This window comes from Heliangelus exortis, chromosome 3 (genome assembly GCF_036169615.1).
Source record: "Heliangelus exortis chromosome 3, bHelExo1.hap1, whole genome shotgun sequence".
NCBI classification, from domain to species: domain Eukaryota; kingdom Metazoa; phylum Chordata; class Aves; order Apodiformes; family Trochilidae; genus Heliangelus; species Heliangelus exortis.
The window spans coordinates 108320714-108343435 of NC_092424.1; the positions used below are offsets into that span (position 1 = coordinate 108320714).

At 40.5% G+C, this 22722-nt stretch overlaps 1 protein-coding gene across 6 annotated transcripts in view; it reads right to left on the minus strand.

Moving 5' to 3' along the window:
- The window catches only part of CD2AP (CD2 associated protein), an 84207-nt gene that overhangs the window by 59254 nt on the left and 2231 nt on the right, over positions 1–22722 (minus strand). For 3 of the 6 annotated variants that reach the window (XM_071742108.1, XM_071742107.1, XM_071742112.1), the window contains exons 2-3: positions 21054–21194; positions 1204–1364 (exon numbers count right to left, since the gene is read on the minus strand). The exons of 1 other annotated variant lie outside the window; for it this stretch is intronic. In XM_071742108.1, the coding sequence (XP_071598209.1) occupies positions 1204–1364; positions 21054–21096 (204 nt within the window). In that variant the 5' untranslated portion in view covers positions 21097–21194. The remainder of the gene's footprint in view (positions 1–1203; positions 1365–21053; positions 21195–22722) is intronic. 2 more of the 6 variants (XM_071742110.1, XM_071742109.1) reach the window with 1 other exon arrangement.

Consider the following 22722-nt stretch of genomic DNA (forward strand, 5'->3'; position numbering starts at 1 on the left):
CTTCAAAAGAGACAAATATCTGAATTCTCTTTGATTACACTTTAAAGAAGTTACAATAAGGAAGCTTTTTAAGTTACTAACAGGGTTAAGAAGCATACAGAAGAGAAGAAAAACATCTCTGTAACACCTGCATAGGTTAGATGAGAAAATATCTGCAGCTCCTAAGACTCTGAATTTCAGAAGTTACATGTGGAATTGTGCTCCCAGCTGCTCTGCTGACTTCTTCATTATAAGTAACTAATAAATAGATGCATACTCAATACCACATTTAGGAAAGTAGCAGGAAAAAAAAAAAAAAAAACAGGAAGAATGTGAAAGGTACAAACAAGACCTTCAATTAAAATTATGACACAAACTCAGAAGAAATACAAAGGTTAAATAAAAGATTTGAGAAGCATTCTCACAGCAGAAGACAGCTACTGGAAGTCAGTCACACAGCACTGAGACCAGAAATCCCAGAGAAAAAGATCTTATTTAGAAAGATGTCTAATCCCAAAACACAAGAATGCTGCATCCTGGGGGAGCACCTACCTCACACCCTTCCTGTGGCAGATATTTGCTGCTGAGAAATGGGAAACAAGTCAGGAAACCAAACAAGCTGAAAACCAACCTGAGTTCACAGTTACCTTTTAGCTGGACACATTCCCTGCCCTGTCCCTTTGGAGGATCACAAAAAAGGCAGTGCCAGCAGCAGGGAGTCCAGGGTAGGGCTGAACTGCTCCTCCAAACAAAGCAGCTTAAGCCAGGCTGAAGCACACTCACAACCCCAGCCTGAGGATATAGTTTTTCATTATAGCTGAGCTGACTGAGCTGTGACCCCTCTTTCCCAACTCTCTCTTGACTTCATGTCTTCTGTAGGGGTAGGTTCAAGCCTTTTTTTTGGTTTGGTTTGGTTTGTTTTTTTTAATCAGTAGGCAAGATGGCTATAGACAACTGGTAGTGCACTGCAGCAGTGGGACGGAGACAGAACATAGGGTACTTGTTTACAGCCCAAAAGAAATGCTGAAGTAATTCAGAGGAGGCAGCAGAACTTAAACAAAAATGGCCTTCAAATGCACATTAAAAAAACCCAAATAATCCAAACAGTCTTCCAGTTCGAAAATAATCTTGTTACAACAACAGCTGATGTGTATTCTAACCATTTCAATAATGATTAGCTTGCTGTACAATCACAGTTAAGCCCAGTAAAGGCAGAAAACTCACCTTCACAAAATTGTCAGGGAACACTCCCCTTTTGCCATTTAGCTCCCCTTCTAACCATCCTTCTTCTTCCAGTTTTTTCACATTCCTGATTATTTCACCAGCTCGGATGGTTAACTCATCATCATGCACTGCATCATAGTCATATTCCACGATATAGTCCACTAAAAAGAAGAAGAAAAAAAAAAGAACAAAAACACAAAACCCACATTGAATGCAAATCAGGCAAAGAAATGCAACTTGAAAGCCATGTGTGTGCAAGGCAGACCTGACAACAAATGCTAAGAACAATTGTTTCCATCCCAGCAGCACTTATTTGTGACTTGTGGTGTTCCCAACCATTTTGCAGAAGGGGGAAAAAAAACTGGACAGCCAACCTATGAGACTGAAGTAAATTTAGGAATGTGACACCAGGTGAGATTTTGCTGGTGGTGGGTAGATTTTGTGCATGTGTGATGGAAGGGATTGCTGGAAGTGATTTTTTTACCCCCTCATCTGGCCAAGTCCCAGCCCAAGATTTACCAATAATGAATCACTGCCCACAGGGCAAGTGTTTGTTACTCAATGCGTATTTGGGGATAAAGAGGGAGAAAGGTTCAAATTGTGCATGGGTAGTGTGTTATTAATTCTCATACTTGCATCTGCAAAAAAACTGATTGCTACACATATATCAATTCTGCAAGTTTGAACCAGGAAATTTAATACAGACAGAAGTTGTACTATTGACAATATCATACAATGTAAATTGGGCAGCCATGTAAAATGCACCCTCCTTCAGATTCATCTGCTTTTGTATGAAATAAAATAAGCAAGAGAGATTTAATTAAAGTTTACTCAAGAGCATAGCAATGTATTTACATACTTGACCATCTGTTGCACAAGATACATGAGTTGCTTACTGACAGCTTAAGGTCTGCTTGGCAACAAAGGCTCATTTGTTCATCGAGAAATTTTGTTTATGATAGAAGTTTCCACGAACCTGCAGCAATCAAATAATCTCCCTTCCCACTCAAATCCAGACAGGATACCCAGACACTACCAAACATAACCCTGTTCTCATTGAAACTACCCTCATCTCTGCTGAGCACAACAAACACACACAGAGATGATGGCACAACAGAGTTAAAAGACAGAAATCCTGAATGGCTGTGTAAGTTTCTTCCCAGATTTCTTCTTATAGTATGAGTGCATACTTTTATCCAACAATGAATTCACAAATGAAGGAATCAAATTGAGAAAGTACTACTTTTTGGCTTGCAGCTCCATTAAATCAATGAATAATTTTGATCTGTGGAGAGTTTAGCTCAGAATTGCTGCTGCATACTTCCTGCAACATGGCCTTTATCCCTCTGCTGCTTAGAGATGAAGTCAGAAAACCCTTGGTGAAAAAAACAGAACTTGATGATGGTGTCATGAAGCTAGAACCATCTATCTCTCTGGCAAACCATTTTCCAGATACAGCCAGTAACAAAGGAACCACTTATCTACAGATGTGAAGATTCAGTTTTGCTTTTTCTGCATTTAAGAAATAAATCTTTTCTTCTTTATGAACAGAAATCATAACTATACTTATCTACTCCTGATACAAACTCTGGAACTCCTAACATAGGCTTTTTGGACTCTATACATTCATTTTTACCTGACATATTCTCTAAGCTTACTTCAAAGAATCATATTTCCCCATTACTGCCTTCAGCAATCATAGTAGTTTTCTCTTTCCTCTGCAAACTGTCTTTTGAGTTGCTGACATGAAATACTGCATAACAGACAGGAAATTCTGGCAGCCACAGATCATAATAACAATGGCCATTCATCACCTACAGCCTGAAAATAAAAATGTCATCTTAAAACCAACTCAATCCAACCATTTTGGAAACCTATAAATGCATAAAAATGTAAGAAATATCCATATTCCATATTTCTCTCATAATAGATTCTGTTTTTAAGCACATTAGCAGGTATTATGCTTCAAAATGTAGACTGTAAGACAGTTTTAGGATGTTAAACATGGAAAATGGACTACAAGGCAGTGTAAGTCGTACTAAATGCTTGCAGCATCACAGACTACAACTTGAACTGCCAAACACCTGGTCCTTTTTCCACAGAATTAGTAGGTAATCATACTCACACAATGTCAATGTGAACTAATTATTTTGAAAGCTCCTTTATTCCCTTGGGCAAACTTTCTGTATTTGTGCTTGAAATGCACATGTTCACTTCAGTCACCTGTCCCGACTGTAAAAAAATGTTTCAGTCATGCCAACAGCCAAAGGAGGACCAAAAACCTTCCAGTTATCATCCACGTGTTCTGTTTTATAAGACAATCAGGAATAAATAAGTATCACCTTTTTATATTTGATATTCAGGTGCTGGATTTCCTCTTCTGTTTGTCAGTGATACTCAATTCTACCCTAACTCTCATGGATATCTATACAAAACAGATCTAAACTCTTGTCTGACCTCTGGAGTGGGAAGGGTCACAGGGAATGTCAAAAATAATTTCATCCCATCCATTTTTTCATGATGTGATGACACAGAAACAGCGAGATGCTACACATCTCACTAGCACACAGTCCTCAAGAGAAACAGCCAGCACTTTTGCTTTAAGTGTTAGCAAGTGGCACTAGAACCATCCAGGTAATTCAGACTGCAGCATGATGGACAAGAAATTCTTTTACTATGAACATAATAGACATTAAATAAGCCTCTGAAAGGTCTTCAAGTGTTAGTGTTCCTCCCAAGCAAAAAGAGTCTAGTGGTGACAGAAAATGTGTAAGTAATCACAGCTCCTTATAGCAACAATAATTTGGAATCATGCCAGTCCATGGATTATACTTATGGATGCCTGAAGTAGGTCTGAATGCTTCTGAATTACACTTCTGAATGCTTCAAGTTCTCACTTAAAAGCTTTACTTGAGAACAGATGTGATACCAAAATCAGTCAGCAGTAAGTTGGAGTGCAATACTAGAAACTGGACAAAGTTTAAAAAAAGCAGAAAGGCTCAAATGGTAGAATGTGCAGAACACCTCAGCAACACAAGCTGCCAAAAACATCTCTTACTGCTTTTGACACAGCTTTCTCAATTGCAAACCCAACTCACAGCAATTATTTTAGTTGACAAGTCTTTAGTGACAAAGTCTTGGGTGAAAAATAGCTTCCTCAAGCTTGAGATTGAACACCAAGAGGTTAACCATGATTTTCCTGCACATCCATCAGGATGAAAGCTCACCTGAGAGAGACAACATCCTTCAGAGTTTTCACAGGCAGCATGGACCAAACTACTTCCTATGCTTGTTTGTAAAGATGATGTCTTTATCCTAGATATTTAACAAGTAAGTGGCAATCTTGTTCTGGCAAGAATTCAAATATAAATATAAGACATCACCTGGCATAAGCTTCCAAACAAAGAAAGAGAGAAAGAAACAAAAAAAAAAAATGACAAGATAGATTAGTCAGGTTGATTAGGTTTTTACAGAGAATAAATTATAATAGACTATAAGACCTCTGATCTAAGAACAGATTTAGAAACATAAAACTACATACAGTGCCCTGGTACCAGTGAAGGGGCTGGAAGCTCTGCTGAGTGAAGCATCTGCTGCTCTCAGATGCTGCTGAGCCAGCCCCACCCAAGAGCATCAGGGTGGTAATAGTGGGAATCAGCAAAGATGTCTGAAAAAGAAATCAAGCCTGACAAACCTTCCACAGTGAAATTCATCTCTTGCTGGATGAGAGGCAGTGAGTACAAAGTGAAACAGAAGAAACTCCACTTGAACATTATACACAATACATATACAGACACACTGCAAGAGTGATCAAACAACACAAGTTTGTTCTGAAAAGCCGTGTAGTGTCCTGAAAGATGCTAAAAAACCCAACTGGACACAGTCCTGAGAAATCTGCTATGGCTGACCCTGCTCTAAGTCAAGAGGGCATGGTCTCAAGTTGTGCCAGGGGAGGTTTAGGTTGGATATTAGAAAGAATTTATTTACTGAGAGGGTGATCAGACATTGGAATGGGCTGCCCAGGGAAGTGGTGGATTCTCCACCCCTGGAGATATTTAAAAAGAGACTGGATGTGGCACTCAGTGCCATGGGCTGGGAACTGCAGCGGGAGTGGAGCAAGGGTTGGACTTGATGATCTCTGAGGTCCCTTCCAACCCAGCCAATTCTATGATTCTATGAAGTAGGAAAGTTCCCCTAGCTGACCTCCAAAGGTGCCTTCCAGCCTCAGAGATTCTGTAACTGATTCAAGCCAAAGACAGAGCTGAGGTGGCAGCTGTCTGTCATCCAGCCATGTCAGCTTTCCAGTGTAATCAGAGAACCTCCCAGAGGATGCTTTCTAAAAGTTTTGACCCATTTTCAGGGGCAAGGAATCAATTCAGATCAACCAATGCTTAGGGAGTGGTCTTAAGCTCTTGGTTTAGAGTAAGATGAGAACCTGGCTAATGAGATATTCCCTGTGGAAAACACCAAGTGTCCTATCTAACACTGCCTCTCTGAGAAAACAGCTCAGCCTGTCAGCCAACATAGCAACACTGCCTGGAGAAGACATTCAGTCACTGCTGGCACAGGTGGACTCACCACTGCTCCAAAACTTACACAACCAGCTCCTCTGCCAACCACAGCCCAGTGCCAACCCAGAGCACAGGGCCACAGAACACCCATCCTCACTCATTCTAAACAAAAGTCTTCAGCTCTTCAGGCTCTATAGGTAAGTAAGGCCCCCTGGGAAGGGTTTTTATGCATACAGAAGTTGAGGAAAAGAGTGGAAAATACACTGAAATTCAAGTATGTGTCTTCAATAGAGATAATGAAGTTTCAAGACACTTTCCCAGCAACCAGCACAATTTCACTTTCTTGATACTTTGTTTAGGGTATCACAACACTTTCAGAATCCAGTGACCTTTCTGTAGTACTCAGAAAGACACAAACCAGATACAAAATAAATCCCGTGAAAAACACATTTAATAGATTACCAAAAGAAAAAAAAATTCATGGGATAACTAAAATCCTTTCATTTAACTTTCAAGCTATTCAGGAAGCCTTGCTGAAACTTGCTGCAGACCTGGAGGGACATATTCCAAAGTCAAGCAGTGAGCAGAGCCTCAGTTGCATGCTGTGCTCCATAAAGGTCTCTTCAAGCAGGTTTCAGGTCAGTTCAGATTCAAAACCATTTATTGGAACAAGAACCCTGGAAAATTGTGTGGCCTCCAGAAGCATCCTGCCAGCAAAACTGCAGTTACACTAGAAACTGTGATTTTGCTTTTCCAGTTTATCATAACACACAGTTGCTAGATGCCTGAAACAAACTTTATTAGCAGTGTTATTTCCACTTGTACATCTACCACAAAAAAACCACCACCTAAGTTTATTCTCCTAGAAAACCAAGCTAACATTTTTAAGAGTGCACACATGCAGAGTTTCAGAGGTATTTTGTTTTAAAGCAGACAGCAAGCTTACACCAGAGACAAAAGAAGACAATCTAATCCTTTTAACTATTATACTTCTTTTCACAACTATCTTAAAATCAAGTGTTGAACTGAAGGAGAAAACTTCACCACTTGCCTTCCCCAGAGAAATTCCTACAATTGAGAGATAAGAGTTCCAGCTGTTTTAGTAGTAATACCATAGTGTAAGTTTGTCCACTGAAGATTGATCTTAACACTAGAAAAGCATTTCAAATGTTTAATTGCTGAACAACAAAAACACCTCCATAAAATCTAAGCATATGCAGTGGTTATAAGAATGCTTTTTGTCCCACTTCAACACCACATAATTACCTGTTACCCTGACCTGAGTCACTGATGACAACCCAAATACTCAAATAGAGACCTGGTGGACTCCCCTTTGCCCTTAAAAATCCAGCCCCTGCTTCCCAAACTGTACAAGTTCTGTCCTATGAATCTCTGCTGGTAAGAGACACACGTAAGGTGAGCACCAGGGTTTGGCAACCAAAGACAAATCCTTCCTGGTTTAAGAGCTTCCATCTCTCTGCAGCCAGGCTCCTTCTTCTGTGTTCCACATCTGCTGCTGTGATTCACTCTCCTGTTTACCCAGGGACCATAATAACCAGTTCCCCAAAGGCCACAGGATTCTTTTGGGGGACACATGTGGCTCCGGTCACACTGAGGAGGGAAGTGCCTCACGTTTCCCCATTACTGGGAAAACCACTCACCATTGCTCTTGTGCAAAAAGGTCCTTCTTGTGAAAAAAGGTCCTTCTTGTGAAAAAAGGTCCTTCTTGTGCAAAAAGGTCCTTCTTGTGCAAAAAGGTCCTTCACTTCCTTTCCAGGCCCCCACAGCCATTGGTATGAGAAGCAGCCTAGGGACTGAACTTTGAATAGATGGGACCCTACACTATTTAATGCTTTCCTCCTCATGGTGTCCAAGACAGCTGTATCAGTGATGCAAAATAGGAAAACTGCAGAGATGTAATTCCAAGACATCTTAACCCAGAGATGTTGTGATCCCATCTCTTTTCTTTGTGCATTCATCAGGGACCCTTCCCCTGCTTTGCACTTCAGTTAGTGCTTATTTATACTACTGGTGAATCAGATAAACAGCCCGAGAGAAAACTATTTAATGACAACTTCCTGCAAGTTTATCTCCCTAAAATGGCTCACCAAAGGGCCAGGGGTGCAGGACTGTATCAAACTTAGATCAACATCTCCATCACTGTTACAGTCCAGATGAGGAGCACACTTCTCAATGAAACCCCAAACAACCCCCATTTATTGTGCTTCAGTTCACAGTGTGAAGCAGTCTCATAGAAAACAATCTGGATTTCTTTTCACTGAAACTAAATCAAAGCTATGCAGCCCTGGAACACTCCTAATGCAACCTAATCTTTAATAGGCACCAAGTCCATGGGATGTGACCAAAACTAAGATGGCATAAAAATGTCCTAAAATAGGTAATGTAAGTGTCAGGTCCCCAACACCAGCATTTTCCCTCTGCAGATCCACGCACCTTGCCCCTCACCACTTGCTGCTTTGCACACAAACAAAAACTGCCACGAAACCACATCCTAACATCATAATGCATAAACAATACAAGGTCACTGGATTCCTGTCAACTCTGATGGTAGGGAGAGAGTTCCAAACGATTAATAAATAAAGTGTGTGTTTAACTAATGCAGAGCATGCAGTCTACATGTATTTGACAGTAGAGTTCACCACAGGCCGCAGTAAGTCAATAGGTTTAAGCCACACTCTGGAGAGACTCAACTGAGCTGTGCCATGCAGTCATCACACTCACACTCCACAAAAGAGTTGCAAAAGAGTTGCACCACAAGGACTACTGAAAGCAGTGAGCATCACAAATAAGATGTTCTACCTACAAAAGGAGGTTGAGCACCTCCTGTGCAGCCTCTGCAATAGCAATGACACACAGCATTGCCATCTCTACCTGTGCCTACTCCCAAGTGAGCTCCAGTCCTGATAAACAGCTCTGCACCAAAGTCATCAAGTTGCTTCCTGCTCCTGCAGCTTTGATCCCCTGCATGCCAGCCAAGCAAACCTCTGTGCCACAAGGAAGGGATGGGGCAGGGGAGGCACTTTTAGGTAATGCCAACCACATCTATACAAATAGAATCATAGAACTGGCTGGGTTGGAAGGGACCTCGGAGATCATCAAGTCCAACCCTTGACGTAACACCTTGTTTTAAGGAAACTGCCCCAAGCCACAGGATTCTTTTGTTAGTTTGTAATAAAACAACACAATGCAAATGGAACTGAAAAGTTTTCATGCCATTCTATTCACGTACTTTTTCTTTTTAGCATACATGATTAACTCCTAATTTTCTGTTAACTGATTATTCCAGTAGTGGATTATTTCAAACACAGAGAACCTAAACCTATGCTGGAGAAACAAACCCTGCTTTCAGGCAGTAAGTACACCTTCAGCATGAATAAATAGACACTTTTGGACCCAAGCTGATTCTCAAAAAAATCAGCTGAGTCCACCCAAACTCTGGAAGCATCACTAACAAACACTCTGCTGTCATCCAGCAAGGACTCAGTTTGGATCCCAACAAGATTCACTCCTTTGGAAGGAACACTCTTCACAACCACTCCAATACACAGAAGGCTCATTAGGTTTGATGGAACATTAGATAAGTGTCTGGCAATCAGGCCAAATTCCCAACAAGCCCCCTTTTCCATGTCCCCAGCATCAAAGCTGAGCAGACAGAACACCAAGCCCACTGCAGATCTCATCCCTGCAGCTCTGCCTCACTGCTCTGTGGCAGCTCAGTCTTCCAGTCCCAGCCCCCCTTCCAACAGCAGATTAAACCCCATTCTTTTTAGAAAGGAATTTAAAAATCAAAGTGTTTCCAATCAGAGATCATGTCACTGGTTATCAAGAAAATCTACAGTGTTCCAGAAAAATGATCAATCTTTTCTATCGCCAACAAAAAGGTGCTGCACACACGTGATGGTTTGCAAGATCTTAAAGAAACCTAATGAGTACTCTCCAGTGCTTACAGTGAGGGTATTTATACTGTTCTAAAGATAGATTTTAGAAGAAAAAAATATAAACTAAGTCAAAATAAACACACACCAGGGAAAGGTGAAAAAAACAAACAAACAAAACACAGCATCCAAACAACTTCCAAACACAATAAGTCTCACAATATCCAGTACCTCATCTGGGCCACTGCTTGCTCAAAGTTCAGCATCAGTATTCCCATTTTAATTAAATACTACAAACTTCATGAGAAAATTAAAAAAATACCATCACAAGGGAAGGAACTGGAATAAAAGGTATTTCTGTTATTCTGAAATATGGGTTCGAACCACATTTTATACTCTAATGATACTGAAGACCTTATTGCATTGTTTCAGTAAGTAAAGGGAGAGAGAGGAAGGGAAAAAGGGAAAAGGGAAAAAGAGAGAAAGGACAGGGACTTTTTATTGAGGTCTCTAGTGACAGGACATGGGGCAATGGTTTTAAACTGAAAGAGGGTAGATTTACATTGGACATAAGGAATAAAGTCTTTATGATGAGGGTGGTAACAAAAAGAGTTTTTTTGTTAGAGAGAACTGGTTTTCCAGAGAAGCTGTGGATGCTCCATCACTGGAGGTGTTCAAGGCCAGGCTGCATAAGAGTTTGAACAACCTGGTGGGGTAAAAGACGTCCCTGTCCATGGCAGAGGGGTTGGCCTGGATGATCTTGCAAAGACCCTTCCAACCCAAATCATTCTGTGCTTCAGACACAGAAACCTTTTAATGAGATTTTACCACAGTGTTAGATAAACCACACGACTAAAAGAACATGTCAGTACCTGGCTTTAGTATACTCTCTTTCAGAGAAAAATCTGTGACTTTCAGACTTCTTCTGAGTCACAAGATCTGTCAGATCTCTCATTAAAGTTTCTCTCACTTTTGACTTTACATCTGCACCTGACACAACTCTCCAGAAGTTGGCCAAACTGAAATTAATTTCAGCCACTCCCAGAAACACCTTCTAGCTGCTATGCCCCTGATATCCCAATCATAAAATTCCAGACATTACCATCACCAGGCTGCTCCAGCTCCTGTCAAAGTCAGTGAAAAGGTGATTTGAGTAGTTTCTCTGTTTTGGTTTGGTTTTCTTTCCACCCAGCAACGCTTCCTATTTTTCCTTAGCTCTTTGGTAGTTTGCTCCATGCTGCAACAGCCCATTCTAGTAAAAACATTTTCTCCTTGGAGCAACAATCCCTCTACATCAATAGCTTGCCTTAAAAAAGGAAAATATAAACAAAAATAGCTGTTTACCCGTGAGACCGTCTAAAGCCTGGGTTCTGTCAACACAGAACTGGTTCATCTGGAAATTGCCCTGGATCTGCCTGGCATTTTTAGATTGGGCAAGTCAAGGGGTGCATTCTCCAAGAAGTGACTCACCATACATTTTTCATAAATGATAATGTCTAATTTTACAGTCCAGTAAGAATGGCTGAAACAATTAGGAGAAAGAACAACTGAAAACTGTAAAAATGGACCCTTTGCCACCCAAACTATTTCAAGTAAGGAGAAATTCACCACTTCTAGTGGTACAAATGTCAAACCCCAGCTTCTCAAGCTGGCTCCACTATAATTAGCAGGTACTTTGTGAAAGAAATTAAGCAGAATAGCTGAAATCCCCTTGCAGCAGCCTGTCCTCAAGCACTAAAGATGCAAACCACGCATGTCTCGTTTTCCTACTCCAGCCTCCCATAATTTTCTAGAGTGGCTGCCACTTTAATGCCTGCCACTGTGCATGATAAAAGATGCTTCAAATTAAAAGGCTGTCAATTTTCACCTCCCTGAAACAAATAATTTCCACACATATTCTCATAATTCTTCAGCAGTATTCTATAGATGATAAATAATCATTACCAGCCAGCTGGGAAAAAGGTATTTTAGTGCTACATTCCTCACTGCAGGCACATGAAATTGATGCTAAAACACCCATCCAGTCATGTCTTCTCCAATATTATCAGAAATACTTCTCAAACTCAGTTGCAAACTGCATAAATATTACAATTTGTATCTGACTGACCCCCTCACTTCCATAAGCAAGAATTGCCAGACTCCTCCCTTCACAGCAAGAGGAGACATACAATATTAGAGTAAAACCCCTGCCTCCTCCCACTTTGTAAGAACAGAAGAGGTCAAAATGTTTTTATCTGCAAAGTTACAGTAAGCAGAAAATGATGTTTCGTGCTATTTGCTATTTTCTTCTGCCCAAGTAGAACTCACCCCAAGAAACCAGCCTGGAAATGAGAGATGACACCTGCAGAAAAAGTGGTAAATGTCTTCAGAAAGGTGAAAAACTCCAATTAACCAGGGCTGTCAGAGGGCACAAGGGAAAGTACTTTAAAAAAACATCACGTTTTCTTATGTCATGACTCAGACACTGTTCCATATATAGATCTACGCCTCTTCCTCTGTTCCTTCTCTTAAGTTAATTTTATAACATCTATTTGGCAAAACATTCAAGGTGAGTCACAAAACACTGAATTACAAAAGCTGCTAAAACAAAGCCATGCCAAAAACTCTGAAGAACAAAGAAAAAAAAAAAACAATGCCTCATTTAGATTTATTTCACATCCAAAGCACCAAATAAGCAGTAAAAGTACCACAGGGTCAACACCACATTTCTAAGTTTTTCTCTTAAAACCTCTACTAGATAATTACCTCACAAAAATACATTTGAAGCTGAAGATTCTGTTGCTTATTTTAGTTGGAATTGTTTTTACAAAGTCATCACCCTCTAAAAAAACCCACCACAAAACAACAACAAAATACTGTATTTGAGTTGTCTAAGTTTCTTTTCTTCAATATCAGGACCCCATGTTACTACAAAAGCTTCAGCTCCTCCTGCAGATTTTTTCCAGGACTCTTTTTGCCAAAAAGGACAGCACGATCATAGCTCCAGGTTCCAAATTCATGAGTTACAAAAACAAGAAAGTCTCTGAAAGCCTTTTGGGTTTAAACCAAAAGAAAACTCCCTTAACACTACAAAAAAAATGCAAAAATGCTTTGATAGATGGCCTATGATTTGGCACATATCTAATTCAGAATGACAATTAGTATTTCTGCAACCCTGGCAAGAATCTGGCTTTTTAATAAATTTATGGATCCTTAAAAGCATCATTTGGAGCATGCACAAAGCTTTCCCTTCATCTTTAAAAACAGGCATGATGCAATAGCCTGGATGATCCCAGATTGGAATCTGGCAAAAACCACAGAATATGCTTAACTTTAAAACAGGGACAAGTGTTCCTGTCTGACTCCATGTTGTCAGGACAGTCCATACTAATTATGGCATTAATAAAGTAATTTACATTTTAATATGGACATTTTAGTCAATACAAAAACTGAACTGTTGATTGAAAAGCATTCAGAGAAATCCTTTTGCAATGGATTTTTACAACAGTCAAAACCACAAATGCTCAAGGGCACCATACAATCTCAGTCAGATAGTTTTAAAGGAGATAAAATTGCTTCATTAGCTCAATTATGTTCTAAAAATTAGGAGAACAAGTTCTTTAAACATCCATTTATAACATGAACTTAGAAGGACTTAAGCATATCTCATTAAGGTCATGATTGAAACCTGTATGGCTTCCAATACATCCAGCCACAGAAAAACAAGGGTTGAAAGGATCTCTGGAGATTGCTTACTCCAAAAGTGGCCAGAGCAAGGCTAATCAAGTCCAATCAGGTCACTCAAAGTACTGTCCAGCTAAACTTGGAAAGCCTTCAAAGGATGGAGACAAAACAGCCACGGTGAATACCTTTTCTGGAACTCAATTCTTGTGGCAATTTTTTCCCCATTATGTTCAGTAGGAAATATTCTTGCCCTAACTTGCAGCCACTGATTTACATTTTTTCCCAGTGCCTCCAAGGAGACAGTGGCTTCCTCTTCTCCAGGCTAGACCAACTTCTTGCATGCTATAGGCACGAGCCTCCTAACCACACTCACCTCTCCAGTTTGTTGGCATCCTCCTTGCATTTGAGGCAAGGGAGGAGCAAAACTGGACAGGGAATTTTAGAGGCTGCCTCCAGAGTGCCAGGTACAAACAACCACTCCCCAGGACCTGCTAGCTACTGTCCTGCTGATGCCACCCAGCAGCCAGACACATCAGAACCACAGGAGGTTCCTGTTGGCCCATCTGCAGCACATCACTCATCCACCCCTCACTCCCTTGCAGGTTTTTTTTTACCTACCTGAACATAATCTCGAGCACTTGAAAAACGTAGGTTCACCTGAGCATCCTTATCAGCCTGTCCTCCTGACTCACACCCAACAGTTCTTTCCCTCTACACCCCTTTGGTTGAAATGTGTCAGAAAAGCAGAAGTTCAACAATAAGAGTTGTACCTTTTTGCCTTTTTTTTTTTTTTTTTAAACTATTTATTTTGCAAAGTCAGCACTGAAGAACCCAAATCACTGCCCTGCCTGAGGAAAAGAGACTTCAGGACTGCCCTAAAACTCATCTTTTAACCTGATGGTTGGCTGATCACCAAATATGCAGCTTGGAAGCAGCTCCAGCATGTGCTCTGTCTTGCAGAGCTAATTGATAGTAACACAAGTATTTGAAGAATTTGAGGAGGGAACAGAGACCTTACAGGAGGTAATGAAAAACTCTCTGGGGCAAGGGATACCAGGCACTGTGGTCAGTTCATAGAAAGCCAAACCTCATCTCAACCATTCTCAACACATTCCCCTGAAGAAGTGGTTATGATTTCAGAAACACAAAGGAAAGCCTTTTGACTGGCCACACCTATTTCACAACTACCAGCTACAACCCTGGTGACTCACCTACATGAAAAAAAATGTAAAATCAAGAGGAAAGAAAAATCACCAATATAACCCCAGCTTTTAAAAAGATATAGGCCAGGACTTACCAGTATGGTAGGGCAATATCCAGTAACTGTGATGATAGGAAATCAGCATGGTCATCTTGATGCATAGAGATGCAGGTGGTGTCTTATTCTACTGACAGTGCATCTCATGTTTCATAAACAGCTTTATTTCATCTGCCATTCCTCAGGCCTGAGGCTGTTACTAGTTATCCACCAGGGCTGGGCTTTTTTTTTTTTATACTACTTACACATTAGAAGCCATTTATATTACAGTCTATACCTGTATTTTATGCTTCTGTCTCAATAAGGATGCAGCACTTAGACTAAAAGAGAAAACATTCTTCTCCCAAAAGAAGCATCTAGCAAGATGACAACACATGAAACTACAGGAAGCAATTTTCTGCACTCTCTGTTGTGCTCTTCCTTGAGAGTAACCACACTGTTAACTCACACACAACCCTGTAGCACATACAGCTACAAGAAATGCCTTCAAGTTCCCAAGCTGCAAAGGGTTTCACATGAGATTTTCCCATTTCCCCACTTCCCTGGACCACATCCTTACACAGACACTGGTATGCAGTAAAAGCAGATCCTGCTGTACTCAGGCTTATAATGTGCATAATGTGAAAATGATAATGCAATGTTTCTAATTATACTCCTCCACTTCACAGACAGTCTCCTTCTCCATGGTGAAGAACAAGGTATATTTTCAGTACCACCAGCAGCTTGAGTCAGGCAAGCAAAGCACTATGAGCCAACAAGCATAGTTTATAGTAATTTATGTTTAACAAAAGGCCTATATTCTGCTGTTTGCACTTTTCTGAAGGACCTGCTAGTTCTTTACCTACCATACTCACGACAGGATGGGATTGACTTATCTGCTTTTATTCCCCTCAGCACTTCCACTGCCCCAGTTTCAGAATGGCATCTCATTTTACCTGGCTTCAGAACAGCACTAACTCAAATGAACACATAAAGAAGTGCTGCTGGGGACACTGAGGTTTCAAACAAACAGACCCCACTCTTCTTATAGTCACCTGAAACTCTGTCCACACTCCCAGGCAGCTTGCAAACCCAGCTGAATTTGTGAAGTCATGTACTAAAAACCCTGAACAAAAGAGTAATCTTCACTTAACCACTTAGGAAACCAAACAGATGGGCTCTGCTTTTCAGGAACTGTTGATTTAGTCATTCAGACAGTAGAGTTTCTTACAAAGATTCCAACAAGCTGAGGATGAAGGAGTGACCCTGCATGCTCTCTCCCTGCTCATTCCCACACTGCTGCCTCTTCCCTTGTGCTGCTCCAGGGTGTGCCTGTTCAGTTTGTTGCCAAATCAGGCAGCTGGTTCTCTTCCAGTTGGACCCAGCTCAGGCCAGTATCTTGAATCATCCCATGATCACTAAATCTGCCAAACGGGAAGATGAAAGGATGCACTGATATGTGCATCATCCAAGGGACTGATCACATCAAGAAATGATGGATCAAGTGCTTCCCTCGACAGTCTGTTCCAGTAGTTAATAACTTCCCCAACAGAAACATTCAGATGTTTACATGGGTAATAAAATTTAACTGAAGTTTTAGGATTGCTTATTCTAGTTCATCTGGCATTTGATTGATTTATGACAGTACTAAAGAAGCCAAACTGCATAAAAGTATTTAAGTGATGGCAACATTAAAGTCCTGATCACCTGTAGAAAATCAGGATATAGAAAGCCATAAGCATATTTTTACATACTGTGCTCAGTCTTCTTTGCAAAAGATTACTGGGAAAAACCAGAAGCAAAACCCACAGAAATACAAAAAGAACAGCAATAACAAATTCTAGCTGCTTAGGAACTGCTTTCTCTTTAAAAGAGTTATCAAACCAAAAAAGAAAAAGAATCAAGTTTTAAAAGGACATTTGCATGGCTAAAACCGGATGAGGGAGGATGACAGTTTTAAAAAGCATTTTAAAGATCAGGAACAAGAATGTTTCGAAATTATCAGTTTGCTGGATCATGAACACTTGGAGAGAAAAATTAATCCAATGCTCAGAAGAAACCAATGGACCTAGTGTAAAATAACTGTAGGCTTAAATGAAAAAGTAAAAACATTCTCCCTTCTGCAGCTCCTGAAATACAGCCCCATCTACTCTCCTGCACAGGAGCTGATGGTGTGCAGAGTAAGGTCACTCAGCTTGAGGACAAGATGACAAACCTGGCACAAGCCTCTCTTCCTCACCACTCAGCTTATCAGTTCACACCACAGAATCAACCACCAGGGCCATGGCAAGACCCATCACAAAGCTCTGTCTGCTTCTGGCAGCAGCCTGGAGTTATCCTGAAGTACAGTGGGAAACTGCACCCACAGGGTGACTTCTGGATGGGAGATTACATGCAAAGCAGCCTTAAAACAAATCCTTTCATTATAAGGGATAAAAGTTCAGAGTTAAATGATGTGATTGGCATTTACTAGAGAGTAAAAACTTCAAGAAACTAGCAGTTTAATTCCTTCAACAGCAAAGGTAGAGACTTTTCTCTCCTCAGTCCCAAAGATGCATTTTTAGAAAATTACTTGAATCATCCTGAGAAGTTTTCTTATCTTCTGCCTTTGCATTTTTCTTGAAAAAGCGAAGAAACACTACAGCTTGGAAAAGAACCCACAAACACTGCTGTGAGCAGAATTAAGGTAAACTGGTATGTTTCCAATAAATCCACAACTGAATTAAAAGAGCTAAAAACTGGAAGACACTTTTCTATCAGGCACAACTTTCAGTGACTGCTGTAAATGTGCTGTGGGTAAGATCACTGGAAGCAGTGTTCTTCCCCTCCTCCTGCTTCCATTCAGTTTTTTTGCAACCACATGCTTAGTCTCAGTCTCTGGAGAGCCAGCCTGACTAAAAGCTAAAAGCTAATCTAGGAAGACAGGGAAGCTTCAGAAGGTTCAGCTCATACAAGCAAGGGAAGAGGACAAGACTCACTAGCCAGGGGTAAGTGAAGAGTGAGACTGGATTTCAGCACCAGTTTAAGAAGATCAAGCTGCATTTACAGTCAAAAACATCTGACTAAAACTGATCACTTAGCAATTTTATCCAGGAGGTAGAAACTGATGACCTAAGAGTCTCCTTTAACAGATAAATCAGGCAAGTTTCCAGGAACTCTGGCAAAACTGCCTTTTTAATTTAAAACTAAAGTAAAAATCATTAATAACTCCGATCTACAAAAATACATTCACAGCAGCAGAGACTCGAGTGCTGTGGAAGCAAAGTTTAAAAAAAAAAAAAAAAAAAAAAAGAGATTACCCAGTATTGCTTAATACCAAAACCAGCTAAATATTCTCTATTGTAACAAAGTATCATGTTCATGGTGATTTAGGTACTGTTAAGAAAGCAGCATGATCTTAAGCCATTTTAATAAAATTATAGCTTCAAGCAGATAAAGTATTAAGGTGATAAAATTCATTCTTTCTTTAATAATAATGTTAAGTTTAAATTCAGAGTTAACAATTAAAATACTCTTCAGCACTAAGGGACACAAGCAGATCCCCACTTCCTTTTCCAGAGTTCAGCAGAGAGCTCCAACTGCAACCCTCTCCCATACCATCATAAACTATCCCTGTTCAAACTGCTGAATTTAAAGGAAAATGGTTTATTTTTTTAATAATTTGAAATATTAGATTCCAATTTATTACATTGAAATCAATTCTGCCTGACACCCTGACCATATTATAGTCAAGATATATTCCTTTAATAAAAGTTAACTTAGTATTTTAAATGACCTCATATTCCCTCCCAGTGTACATCACCTCAAAAGTGGAAAGATTTAACTCATTTGGCAGACAGATGCACACTGTGGCTTCTCCAGTCTTAAGGACTCTGAGAGTGGCAGGTCTTAAATCTTTCAGGACATGCAGATATAGTGATACAAAATACCTACAGTCCTTTGATTTCTTCATATAAAGTTTCTGAAAGAGCAAAATTTCACATTGATTTCAGATAAAGAAAGTAAATTCCTCATGTATCTAGGGTAATTAAACAAAATCCCACCCAAAAAAATACTTGTCAGCATTAGTCAGAGAAAGTAAATAGCTGTGCTGGCATCACAGGATTATTCAAATGAAACAAAGTTTACACTGAGAAACAGAATATTTAGGGTGAGAGGAACCTGCAAAGGCCATCCAGGTGAACATCCTGCTCACTGTGAGGCCAGCAACAAACTCAAATCTTTAGTGTGCTTTCATTTAGCACAGCAAGGATTGGATTGCTCCAGAAAAGAGGCAATAGGGCAGGCACTGTTAGTACTTACTGGACACAAAAGGTAAATTTTTCACTCTGGGGACAGTCAGGCATTGGAATGCTCTCCCAGGGGAAGCAGTGGATTCCCCCACTTTGGAAAGTTTTAAGTCTCAGTTCTACAGGGTGCTGAGACACCTTACATAAACAATAATATTAGAAAGGTTGGACCAAATGATCCTTGAGGTCCCTTCCAACCTGACATTCTATGATACTTCAGTCCCTCTAACAACCAGGGTGATAGGACAGCCCAGCCGAGGCACCACAGCAGGGTGACACTTAAACATCAAAGTTATATAAAACTATTTCTCGTGTCTGGAAGTCCAAAATGATAAGGGACAGAAAGGCACAGGCATCACTTTCATAGGGAGTGGGGCACGTGTTAGATCATTAGCAAATTCACAAGTCAGAGTTAAAAGAGAAAAGCAACTTCACTGGAAAGAAAGACTGTCAGGGAAAAAAAAAAAAAAAAAAAAAAAGAGAGTTGAACAGAGTTTAACTACACTACAAAATAAAGCAAGCCAAATTAAACAAACCCAAAAAACTTTAAAAGGAACAGGAGGAAAGGCCTAGAGCCCTGCAGTGGACAGAGACATGTTTTATTGTTCAGGCTGCAATCACAGGTTGGACTACCTGCTAGAAATCACTACACTCCAGACCTTCTAGCAAGGAATTCCATGTAATCAACTTGCCCTTCCCTCCAGGTGCCCTAAGGCACTTCAAGCACTTCAATTACTGCTCTTTCCTAAAAGTAATTTTTATGAAAATGGGTTAGGGACCAGTAGGCATATGTGACAGTAATTCCAAGGAAGAAAAATGGATGGGAAGAGCAGAACAACAACATCTGGAGTGGGACAGATTGGGCAGCCACCTCACAGCCCCAGACTCCTCACAGCCCTCAGTGCTGGTGAGGCCACACCTTGAGTCCTGTGTCCAGTTCTGGGCCCCTCAGTTCAGGAAGGATATCGAGGTGCTGGAGCAGGTCCAAAGGAGGCAACTGGGCTGGTGAAGGGACTCGAGCACAGATCCTATGAGAAGAGGCTGAGGGAGCTGGGGGTGTTCAGCCTGGAGAAGAGAAGGCTCAGGGGAGACCTCATCCCTCCCTACAACTCCCTGAAAGGAGGTTGGAGCCAGGGGGGGGTTGGGCTCTTTTCCCAGGCAACTCTCAGCAAGACAAGAGGGCACAAGAGGTCTCAAGTTGTGCCAGGGGAGGTTTAGGTTGGACATTAGAAAGAATTTCTTTACTGAGAGGGTGATCAGACATTGGAATGGGCTGCCCAGGGAAGGGGTGGATTCTCCATCCCTGGAGATATTTAAAAAGAGCCTGGATGTGGCACTCAGTGCCATGGGCTGGGAACTGCAGCGGGAGTGGATCAAGGGTTGGACTTGATGATCTCTGAGGTCCCTTCCAACCCAGCCAATTCTATGATTCTAAGACACAGGGCCTGAATACGGGCTTCCTGCAGTCATGCAACAAAAACCCATTAAAAGAGAAAAAAAAAAAACGAACAGAGGCAGACAATGGAGTGAAGGAGAGCAGTGCAGGTGAAGACACTTCAAAGATTCTACCTAGCTGAAGCAAGAACTCTCAAGAACTGTCAGGAAAACAAAAGCAATCATGACAGCAAACATACTTACACCCCTGCATGAAGTCCTGAATAACACACACACACACACACACACACAGAGCTCTGATCAACTCTCCCCAAGATACTAAGTGCTACCAAAATTAAAATAATCATGCAGTAAAGGTGACCAGCACCCACAATGGCTGATACACAAAGTATACGTAGAGAGATGTCTCAACCTGAAGCCATCAAACAGCCACCATTTCTAAATAGTAGAGGAGTGAGGCAGAACAAGCAGCAACTTTAAGGAAGTGTGTCAGCTGAAGGGACATTTCACACACACACACAAACACACACAAACACACACAAACACACACACATTTGTGCTACAAGGGAACTTTCACAGCCACAGGCAGTTTTGGAGGACAACAGCCATGCTCCTCTTTGTCCCCATTCTTAAATCCCTATCTATAAAAAAAAGTTCTGGTGAAATTACAAGCACCTTTTGAGCAAGTCCATCAATTACTAATTGCCATTTTTTTTAATTTAAAAAAATAAATAAATACCAGCTTTCCACATCCTCTTCCTCCCTACCTGCCCCCACAGACAGGAATCTTAGCACAGCAGCTCTTACATTCTTTGAAAGACAAAAAAAGCAAGAGCTGAGCTGGCAGAATCTCCAGTACCTTTTGAAAGGATTTCTCCTCTACTTTGACCAAAACCCTGCATACATCAACTCTTCTGTGTAATCGTAATTTTGTTTCCCAGCAGCTTAGGCATCTCTCTTCCAGAGGTCAACTTCCCATCATCTTCCCTTGCAGTTTTGTCTAGAACAAAGAAAACGATAACAAGAAAGCTCTTTGCTCAACATTGCCTGCACAAGCACAGCTGGTCTGTCAAGATTAGGCTCATCAAGTACCCCAGTACAAAAGGGCTTCAATAACTCATGATTCTGATTAAGTAGTTTTTTTTTTTCTTCAGTGGTTTACTGTGAATAAAGTTTAACTGTACATCACATCTTAAATACTTCTTGGGAAAAATACTAGAGGAAAGATTTCATCTACCCAGTCCCATTTGTTTGGTGGCATTTAGAGTGGATTTCAGGGGAGAAGGGGGGGGCTGTTTGGTTTTGTTTGTTGTTCGTTTCATGTTTTGTTTTTTTGTTGTTTTTTTTATATCAGAGAACAAACCATTGCATTAATGTTTTAATTGGTTCTTGTAAGGCTACTAGTGAATAAGAACCTGTCACTGCCCCTGTGACAATACCTTGTAAGTATTCAGCCTGCTTAAAAAACCTTCTAGGCTTTTTTCTGATGTCAACTCGAAGGTGAAGAAAGCAAAAGGCTTCACACAAGTTTAATGTTGCATGTGCTTGCTAAATGCTTTCTGTAGACCAAATAGATGTATATATATATATATATTTACGTATATTTATACACATTCTGTTAACAATGAAGAAGTAATTCTGGCTTCATGAACTACTGCCACATTCTAAAATTTTCTAAATATAAAATGCAACAAATTCCAATGTACTAATTTGTAGCCACCACAAATCAAAGCTTGCCCAAATTTAGGGGGGAAGGAGGCAGAACTGCATATATCAAGGAAGACACAGAGAAGCCCTGTAGATTTTACTGTACCACTGCAGCAACTTATCAATTGTTGCTGGAATATTTCATTCTTAGTTGGGAAGTCACAAAAACCAGTTGGGCACTGCCAATTTAGCTCAACCTTTCTGTTAGTAAGCAAGTTGTACAGTCAGAGCATTTCTAAACTGTAATTAGCAAAATTATCTGTTACTGAGCCATAGAAGTAAACTGGACAGATGTTACAAGGCACCAAACCATGGCACTCTGCCTCCCTGTAAGTAGATACCAAGCAAAGACAACAAATAAAGACATATATTGAATACAAATGACTCATCTAGTACAGAAGGCAAAGAATTATAATGATGGAGCTTAAGCATGACACTGGGCATTACTAGCAACTTTATATGCTCTAGATTTTGTCACCCTGTTAGCATCCTCCTCCTCCTCCATATCTTTCAAGCATCTCAATGACATGTGCTCATGCAACATTAATTTCCAGCTACTACATAAAATTAGTAAGAACATAAAAGAACCTCCCAAGACAGTCTGTATTTCTGCTCTTCTCCTTTTGGTTCCTTCAGAGTCATACTGCCCTGTTGATACTTCCCCATAAATCTCAGAAACCCTTCAGCTTGTCAAGCAGATACCCCAACAGGCCCCTCTAAGCCCCCTCATGCATATTAAACTTCTTCCATAAATGACAAATAATATTGTATCAAGAGCCAGCTCTACCATGACATCAATAATCAAAAAACAAAATAATGAC